General features: G+C 35.0%; 1 protein-coding gene and 1 pseudogene across 2 annotated transcripts; both read right to left on the bottom strand.

The window, feature by feature from the left end:
* LOC104228465 (uncharacterized) lies at positions 1–8069 on the bottom strand. Of its 2 annotated transcripts, XM_009780931.2 has the most exons (8): positions 7870–8069; positions 7532–7673; positions 7238–7432; positions 5803–5876; positions 2588–2737; positions 1905–2190; positions 738–971; positions 1–653 (listed from the first exon to the last, which is right to left on the bottom strand). In XM_009780931.2, exons 3-8 carry the CDS (start codon positions 7382–7384, stop codon positions 285–287), a joined length of 1260 nt encoding a protein of 419 aa, XP_009779233.1. In that variant the 5' UTR covers positions 7385–7432; positions 7532–7673; positions 7870–8069; the 3' UTR covers positions 1–284. The 2 variants fall into 2 exon arrangements, with proteins under 2 accessions (XP_009779233.1, XP_009779234.1); XM_009780932.2 differs by lacking the exon at positions 7870–8069 and having other exon boundaries at positions 7238–7426; positions 7532–7663.
* On the bottom strand, positions 1618–1682 carry LOC138882047 (U6 spliceosomal RNA; annotated as a pseudogene).
* Positions 8070–9071: the final 1002 nt, after the last annotated feature.

The raw sequence follows: 9071 nt of genomic DNA, 5'->3' as shown, positions 1-9071 counted from the left end.
GAACAAAAGTTCCTTGTGTAATATATAGTGAGCTAGAATTAATCATTCCAGCGCAAACATAACTGAGGTTTTCTCTAATTACACTAAATATGGAAATAGGATCAAACAATCAAAAAGAAATGGCTGAAAACTAGCTTTGCCTACATTTACAAACTAAGTTACAACTCTGAGCTCCATAGCAACACAATCTGGATTGCGTGATACCGCTAGTGCACATCTAATTCCCAACAAAAACTAAAGAAAAAAAGAAAAATTCACACATGAATGAAAATCCAATGTCATTATCACCTTGTCCCAGAATTGGCTGCAGGTACCTTAGATGGATAATTTGAAATGTCAACATCGATCAGAGATAGGTCATAGGGCGCTGAAACATTATTTGATGCATCCATAAGCAGCGAGCAATTCATTGCTTCGGATTTCCCTGTTTGGTGTCCTGCGCCAGGATTTTGTGGATTGTTGTTATTAGCAGAGAGAGAGAGACTAGATAATTGTACATCTTCCTGTTTGTTTCCAAATATGTGCTTATTTTTCCTAACAGTATCCATCTCTGGGCCAGTTGGGACGAATGTCCTTGCCCTGTACTTAGTTGCACCCCCTTCTTCACCATCACCATGATTATAGAGAACATAATCATGATAAGTAGGAGCGAACTGCATCCATTGTAGAACACAGAATCTGTCAGGACACTGAGTAAAAATACAGCACAAGGGAAAATGAGCAAGTGATTGTCTTACCTGGTGGACTGTGTCATGGTAAAAGTCATTTAGCATAAGAGCATGTCCAAGGCTAGCAGTAAAACCACGAGAAGGACCGATGTTTGCACCAGCATATTCCTTATACGGGAAGGCATAAAGATGAGCAAAAGCTGCAATAAGCATCTCAACACAAATTATAAAATTCTGAAATTCAGCAGCTTCCTCGGTATCTTTAATAAGTCTAGATTTTGCAGCAAGAAACACCAGAACACCCTGGGAGCGGAAGTTAAGAGGATTATGAGAACTTGCCAAATAATTCAATGCAAAAATGTAATTGAAAGAACAAGAGCCAGCCAATTGCTATTATTTCAGTAAAAGCTCTGTTATACAGCATCACATAACAAAAAATATTAAAATAAATGCAGATAAAGATAAGATAGTCTATCTTTCAGCTAGTTGAACCCCATTAAAAAAATATGACCAATTTAGATATATCAATAAGGCAGCATCACTTCATCAGCAAGCAAACTACCACATCTTAACTAAACAGGTAAAAGCTATTTGTTCCTCCCTGTTTAGGTTTGGCTTGAAAGGAGAAAATGTTGAAGTGTGTCAAAATTACATCAATTCACCTTTTTAGCTCAACTTGTGAACCAAAAACCAAATAGCTCAACTTGTGAACCAAAATCGGAAAAAAACGAAGATCAAGGAAAATAGCTGGTTCAAAGAAAACAAAAGATTTTAGGTATAGAACAGTTTTACCCACGTGCATCAATTAGCACATTGTAAGAACAATTCTTCAGCTTGTTATAATGAGTCAAATAACTGCCAACCTCTACTAGGACCAAACAATTAACTACAAGTAACATTGGTATAGCGCAAGCTGACCTTGACGGCAACATCATGAAAAAGTTATTTGTGCACAGGGGCCATGCTAATCTTCTCCATATCGTTCCAATTTTATCCGATTTCCCCATAGGGCAAACGTTACAAAAAATTATTATTATATTTTTTTGTGCTAACAGAATCAATTAGTAATAAAGCACCAAATTATGCCGGAATTGTGAAAGCAAAATGAGTTCAATAGTTTTAAAAAAAAAAAAAAAAATTGCTTACTTAGCACTAAAGGGAGAAATAGTGTAAATAAGCAAACCAGGTGAGTGATAATATATGATTCCAAATCAAAATTAGGCAAAAAAAAAATACCTGCCAGTATGTAAGGAATACGACAGATTTTATAATGATAAACTTCGGAACTGGATTAAATGGCCGGAGCAAATCTTTGCATGCCACGTAAAACAAAGCCAAGGCATAAAGTGCCATCGAGTATGAGATAGTATATATAATTGTGAGGTAGAGGTACGACTGCATTGGACTGAAATTTCCATCCTCGTATTTTCCTTTTGCATAAAGTATGATTGTAACTGCCACTAATATGGGCTTGAGAATCACAAACTGCAAACATCCCTGCTTGCACCTTCGAATAAAGCGCCTGCATTTCTTGAACATTATCAGAAATACAGTTTTAAACAAAAAATAAACAAGAGACCTAAAGTCAATACATGAAATTAATTAACTACATTGCAACATGGAAACCTACATAGTTGAAATGTAAAACAAGGTAATAATAATTTCGTCACAGAAATCAAGGGAATCATAAATTCAACAGCACCAAGACTATTCAAAATATCCATTGAAACATTTTTCAGTCATCTCAAATTCAAGTGAAGAAACGCACTGCAACCAATCATATAAACCATCAATATGAGTCTCCTACATAGAGGTGTGAGTAATGTATAAATTTTAAAAATGGTTCATGCTGGAGAATCCTCAAGGAGTTGCTCGTAATTGACAAAATAAAAGAAGCTTTATGCATATGCGCAACTTACCCATCCAAAGGAAGTGGAGGAAAGCAGCAGGTCATCAGACACCAATTTGGCTTTAGAACTCGGCCACTCAAACTTAAAACAACAGACCCTGGGCCGCCAACCCATGCCAGGCACAGTGATAGAAAATTATATATGACCCAAGCCTCGTATCTGAAATTAAAAGTAAATATTCACAAATTAATGAAAAGATCTCACCATAAGAGATGTCTAAACATAAGCATAATGAAAGATGCAAATGCAAACTCATGCAAATCATTCACCAAGTAATCCCTCGACCTAATATATGTTGTGTCAATTTAATAGCACAGAGATTAAAAAAGAAAAGGTTGAACTTTTTCCTGCATATTAGAGAGACTTATAGCCCGTTTGGCCAAGCTGCAAAAATCAGCTTATTTTGAGAAGTGCTTTTTTTCAAAAGTGCTTTTCTCAAAAGTACTTCTGGTGAGAAGTAGTTTGTGTTTGGCTAATTAGTTTGAAAAGCACTTCTGAGCAGCAATTAGTGTTTGGCCAATCTTTAAAAAACTGCTTCTAAGTGTATTTTTCTCAAAAATGCTTCTCAAAAAGTGCTTTTGGAGAGAAACTACTTTTTTCTGCTTCTCCAAAACTGCTTCTGCTTCTCCTCAAAAGTACTTTTTTTCCTTCCAAAAGCTTGGTCAAACACATCAATATTTTCCCAAAAGTGCTTTTGGCCAAAAAAAAAAGCACTTCTGGCCAAAACGAAGCTTGGCCAAACAGGCTATTAAACTTAATGATTGATCTTAAGACCAGAAATGTGTACAAGTTAGGTGTATTGTTAGAAGATGTCAAATAAAAAAAGCAAAGCTAGTAAAACAGGCTGTGTTGGGACATTTACATCACGTCAAGTGTTTGACAAAAATCATTTTTGTTTGTTTATAGATTTGTAAATTAGTATAGAGAAACGTGTGAGGTGTAAATTACCTTCGGTATTATTGAATAATGGAATGAAAATTGTCTAAATCATGTCGAATGGATACAACGGTGCCATACAACAATCCCAACTAATATGGAATTGGGGTGCAGTTCTTGCATATCAACAATTGTCTGCCCGCCAAATCACTAAGAAAAAAAAAATAGTTGTCACTTTTCTTCCATTCCAACACGAACCCTCATCTACATGGCTACGTAACATCTTTCTAAGACCCTCCAAAATAAAACCGACTTCGAATATCTACATCACTGAGGTTCTCCATTGAATTTCTGGCTTCTTCCACCCACGTCGCCGATATTTCCCATGTCGGAACCATGTATATACCTCATGCAGCTACGTCAATTGTGGCTGGAACCGACTTTTTCATCCATCTCACATAATCTAGCCCACCACAAATGCAATTTGTGCCTTGTCTCTACATCTAGCTCCATAATCCTCCATAATAGTCACCAATGATCTTAAAGCATTTTCCACCACAGATGTAGTTGACGACGACAAAGTGTAGTCCACACATGCTTAACCTATAAATTCCTACTCGCTAAATGCCGCTACCCATGCCCATCAGTCAAACAACAGTTTTTTTTTATGAAGTACGATTTAAAGTTAAATAACAGTTTGTGCCTCCTCTAATGTCGTTCTCCTGCATTAAATATATGAGCCGCCTCTTCTATTTCAGACAACTTTTGACAGCAAGAAAAACATTCTCTCCATCCTATTTTTGTACAAAGACGGTTCATTCAGATGTCTCATTGTCATATACTAGGCTTAAGTTATTGTGAATCAAATCTTCAGCAATAACTGCAATCATAAGCAAAACTGCAATAGAAAAATAGTCCAGGTAACACAGAGTGAATCAGACCATTCTAAAAAGGAAATAAAAACTCGGAATATGTTGAAGATTGATCTCTGAGAATTGCGGTGATCTAAAGAGGTGGGTTAGACAGCTTGAGAGTTTTCAGAAACACTTGAAGAGATGGTCTAGTTGGATGAGGTCAGTATGACAGAGGAAGTGTAGTTTTCAGAAACACTTGAACGGAAAGTCTAGGTGGATGATGATGATCGCAGAAGATGCCTATGTCATAACTGAGGTTGGTTGGATAAGGGTTCCTTGTGGGTCTTTAAGTAAATCTTAAACTTTCAGCTAAGAGTCTCCTCGCCCCGACAAGGTCTCTCTCCAAATAGTTTTCACTATATTGATTCTTAAGACACCCGGGACATCTGTATCTCAGGGTTTGGATATTTCAGTCGATCTTCAGTCAGAGGGATATCACCTATTATAACTTGCAATTATTTTACAATCTCAGCAAGTGTATGTCAACAATGTTTTACGTCGTTTGACAAATTTTAAGGCTTCCTTCGACATTCTTCAAGGTTCTAGGTTTGATATGCTTCAAGCTTCTTCGTTTTTTTATTTATTCATGAAGTAAGTAGGATATCATTAACAAAGGCATCAAGAAGATGCAAGGATTAGAAAAGAAGGAAATTCTCAGCCAACAAAAAGACAAAAAAGACTAACAATAAGCTTCTTTGGTTTTCTTGACGTAACAAATCAGTATTCAGTAGCAGTCCACAAGTTGGGTAATTAACTTGACAGTTCAATAACTTTGGTGTATGAATGCCATATCAGAATACATCTATGCATTAGTGGTTGAACAAAGCATGGAGTGATCTTTATTCTTCAATTTATAGAAAACTACAGCATTGTGCAATTAACCGATTTAACTTCAAATCTTCAATCTATACATATTTTTTGCAAAGGTAATATAGCACATATAAAGCACAAATGCAAGTATAGACACGCATACCAAGTCAAGCAACTCGACTGGAAGATGCATATCCATATTTCATAAAATCTAGCGCACTGGAAGCTCAACAATTGAGCATGCAGTCAAGCTCAACAGTGGCATCCAGTCCCCACTTAGCATAGGAGAAACAACAAGTTTTTGACATTAAGCAATCTCATTGAACCCACAAAACTTTTGACTATAACCCATCTACGATGATGCAAAGCTTTAAAGGTCGACATAGAAACACAATCGTAAAAAAGGATATTTTTAAGAATAAATACATGTTTCTTCACACTACAAAGCCCTCTCATGAAAACTATCATTCCATCTGTATTCATGATTGCTACTTATTGCAAGAGTTTAGAACGAAGAGGGAAAAATCAGGGCACCATTCCATGGAGCAAACAATGAGCAGTCATATTATATACCATCAAGAAAAAGAATTACACCACGAAAATACAAACTTGAACAATACTTACATTTCACGAATGGAATTGAAATAGATGGCACTCTCATTTAGGATGAGTGACAAAAATGACATTAGTGCATAAACCTGTCAAGGAGACAAGGAGAATTTCAAAAAGTAAAAGAGTTGGAACATAGCTATAAATTCGCACAATGTAATATACAGCCCAGAGTCAAGCTAGTTTTGAAAACATATTTGTCATGGTCATACATAAAAAATTTGCATTCTCATGTTATTAACAAAAATTAACACCATAAAAACCAGACTTGAGCAAATACACCTGATATCAAGATCCATAAAGATTCATAACTCTAATATTCACCAACCTGTTGGGGTACATTCAATGCATGTGTTTTCTTTAATTTAGTTTTACTTAGTATTATCTAAGACAAAAAATTATAAAATTCTACTAGGATTGTGAAAATTGCAGTTGCAAAATGTAACCATCATTGTGAAAATAGCCTAGAACGCAGGGGTTTTTATTTATTAGTCAATGCAAATTGTTGATACAAGTCATAGGACAATTGCACATTTGAGCACCGCATCCCGATTTTAACCTCCAATTATAGACACCTTTGAAACTAGTTCTTCCATTAATGGACAATGATCTACAAACTTAACAACATTAAGTGACAATGAATTTGAAATCCCTACATGCACATATTTCCTCCTACTTCAATTTTTAACTAATACCACAGTTTCTCATTTTCTATATCTTCTACACCAGCTTTCCCAGATTAAACTCACCGACTTCCCAATTTAGTTCCTGTCAGAATTTGTGGACATCCTACCCTCCAGTAGGATGACAACTCTTTTAAGTTTTATCTAATATCAACAAAATGGCAGTATGAACCCATTCTAAAATCAACTTGATCCCTACTTCTGGACCTACAAAATTTTATTTTTAAATACAATGAGGTCTATTGGTCGAGCTGAGCGTCTATCGGAAACAGCCTATCTACTTTCATTAAGTAGGGGTAAGGTCTGCGGACACACTACCCTCCCCATACCCCACTTGATGGGATTATACTGGCTTTTTTGTTGTTGTTGTTGTAATGAGGTCTATTGGTCATCTTATACCTACATACAGCCAAATGAATTAACTTGCAGCGGTTTAATCAACTTTTTTAAGATTGTTTTTTGAAAAGAAGTGCATGTTGCATGCAAAAGGAAAATATGTTTGGATAGTCGTAATCTTTGAAGATTATGAGTATTTAGTGAGTAGAATAACTACTCAAACCACGTCATCAAAGAAATACAATTTTTTTTTGGATAACCTTGGTATCAAAGCCCAAATTCTTAAAATCTTTTTTTGCAAAAACTTCTTTAGGAAACATAAACAAACAAGTTTTGATTATGCAGATGATCAAATACAGCAAGTAGTCTATAATATTACATTTGCAGGTTTGACAGGGAAGAAGAATAAAGGCCAAGAGAGAGAGACTCACAGGAACCATAAAGATGATGCGGACAATGTATCGTTGATAAGTAGGCTCAGTGTAATTCAAAAGATGTCTGTATATGTGCAAAAGCGCCAGTCCAATGGCACCAACGGTGCAAGGCAATGCAATGAGGATATAGTATATGGGCGCCATTTGTTCAGCAGGCTACCAAAAATCAAACATAAACACCCTTCTCTGAAACTTTAGAAATACAACCAAATCAGTAAAATTGAGACAATTTATGAAATTAATAGATAAATAAATCCAATAAAATGGGGAAAAAACAAAGAATCCACTTACAGAACTAAAGAAAGAGCTCAAAAACCCCTATAGCTGAGAACTTCTCTGCTTCACCAAAGAGAAGAAACTGTTGATATAATTCAAGACTTGGGCTTGTTTAACTTTAATTGGATGTACACCGACCTCGGGACATCAGGAAACCCTAATTCAATACAAATGTTAAGATTTAACTTATCAACAAAAGTGTAATTCGATAAAAATGTACATAATTCATTTAATGATCAAAGAAATTAAACAAAACTTCAAATTCCAACTGGGGTTTTCCCTATATAAAAAAGAGAATGGGTATGTTCGCGAAATATGTTAAAAAATATAGAAATGGGTTAAGCAATACTCACCTTATCGATGCAATCGGGGGGGAAAGATATTAAAGAAGTGCGCAAAACTGGGTCATTGGGGAATTATCAGAGAAAGTGAAAGTTCAACGAAGACGATGGAACTAAATAGATCTGCGATTTAATAAATCAAAAGAAAAAAAAAGGTTTGGCCAAAGCGTTGTAAGTGAATTGTGGGGGCTTGTGGGACAAAGGGAAGCAATAATGGCGGCTTCACGGAGAGACGTATTTTATTGCTGGAATTGGAAAACAGATATCGCTTCAACAAAACTTGCCAGCAAAGGATAAAATCTTTTTCCTTCATTTTTCTTTTTCTTAACTGTAATTCTTCGTAAAAAGAGACAGGTGGCATTCAATTTTGTATTTAAGAGATATTCGTTGAGTTGTCTCTGATTCCACTATTCAAATAATTAAATCAATTATTAACAATCACTAATCATTAGTAACATATTTTTTCTTTTATTTTTTTAATTTTGGTTCCCAATCATATTCGAAATTCAACACTTGCTTTTTACTCTATTTGAATTGCAAGTATAAGTATAGAATTTGGGGAAATACATTTTATATTTTTTTAGAATAAAAGGAGATAAAATGGTAAGTACAGAATTGGACTTGACTTTTTCCATTGATAAATTTGCACTATGCATCATTATTCTTGTAATTGGTCGGTCAAACTACAAGGATTATGTTTTCTTCTTAAATCTAAGAAAAAGATAATATCTGTGAAACCATTAGAACTGCTTACTATAATTGTGTAGCAATTTTAAGAGCAGACTATTTGTATAAAAACAAGATACAGAAGATTGTAATTTTTCATACACAAAGATGTGCATAGGAAAAAGTGATTCCAAACTTGACAATCATGTAAAATCAGCTTTCACTATTTTCCTTTGGAAATGAAGAATGAGCATTCATACGTGAGAAAGATACAGAATAAGCTTTTTGGGGAAGTGGTAATAAAGATAGATTTTAAAAAAGTTACAGATGGGATTTTTAGTAGGTGCGTTCTTTGATAAGATAAAATAAATAAGAAACATAGCATCAGTATAAAACTACTAACTGTTAAAACTAATTCTATGTTCAACGAGGAAGACAAGCTAAAAGGTCAAAAGACGAGTTGAGCTAATCAATTGGACATTCTCAAATATTTTTCTAACATTCTAGAACTTGTCGCAAGGGGCGGATGTTGTGTGCTAGTTATGAGT

The sequence above is a fragment of the Nicotiana sylvestris genome, chromosome 1 (assembly GCF_000393655.2).
Source record: "Nicotiana sylvestris chromosome 1, ASM39365v2, whole genome shotgun sequence".
Classification (NCBI taxonomy): domain Eukaryota; kingdom Viridiplantae; phylum Streptophyta; class Magnoliopsida; order Solanales; family Solanaceae; genus Nicotiana; species Nicotiana sylvestris.
This window is presented reverse-complemented; position numbering and strand designations above follow the sequence as displayed.

Coding starts and splice junctions, on each gene's coding strand:
- LOC104228465 (XM_009780931.2), bottom strand. CDS start 7,384: ATGGCGCCCATATACTATATCCTCATTGCATTGCCTTGCACCGTTGGT. Junction 5,877..7,237: donor GCATCATCTTTATGGTTCCT/GTGAGTCTCTCT, acceptor TCTCCTTGACAG/GTTTATGCACTAATGTCATT. Junction 2,191..2,587: donor CCTCCACTTCCTTTGGATGG/GTAAGTTGCGCA, acceptor CAAGAAATGCAG/GCGCTTTATTCGAAGGTGCA.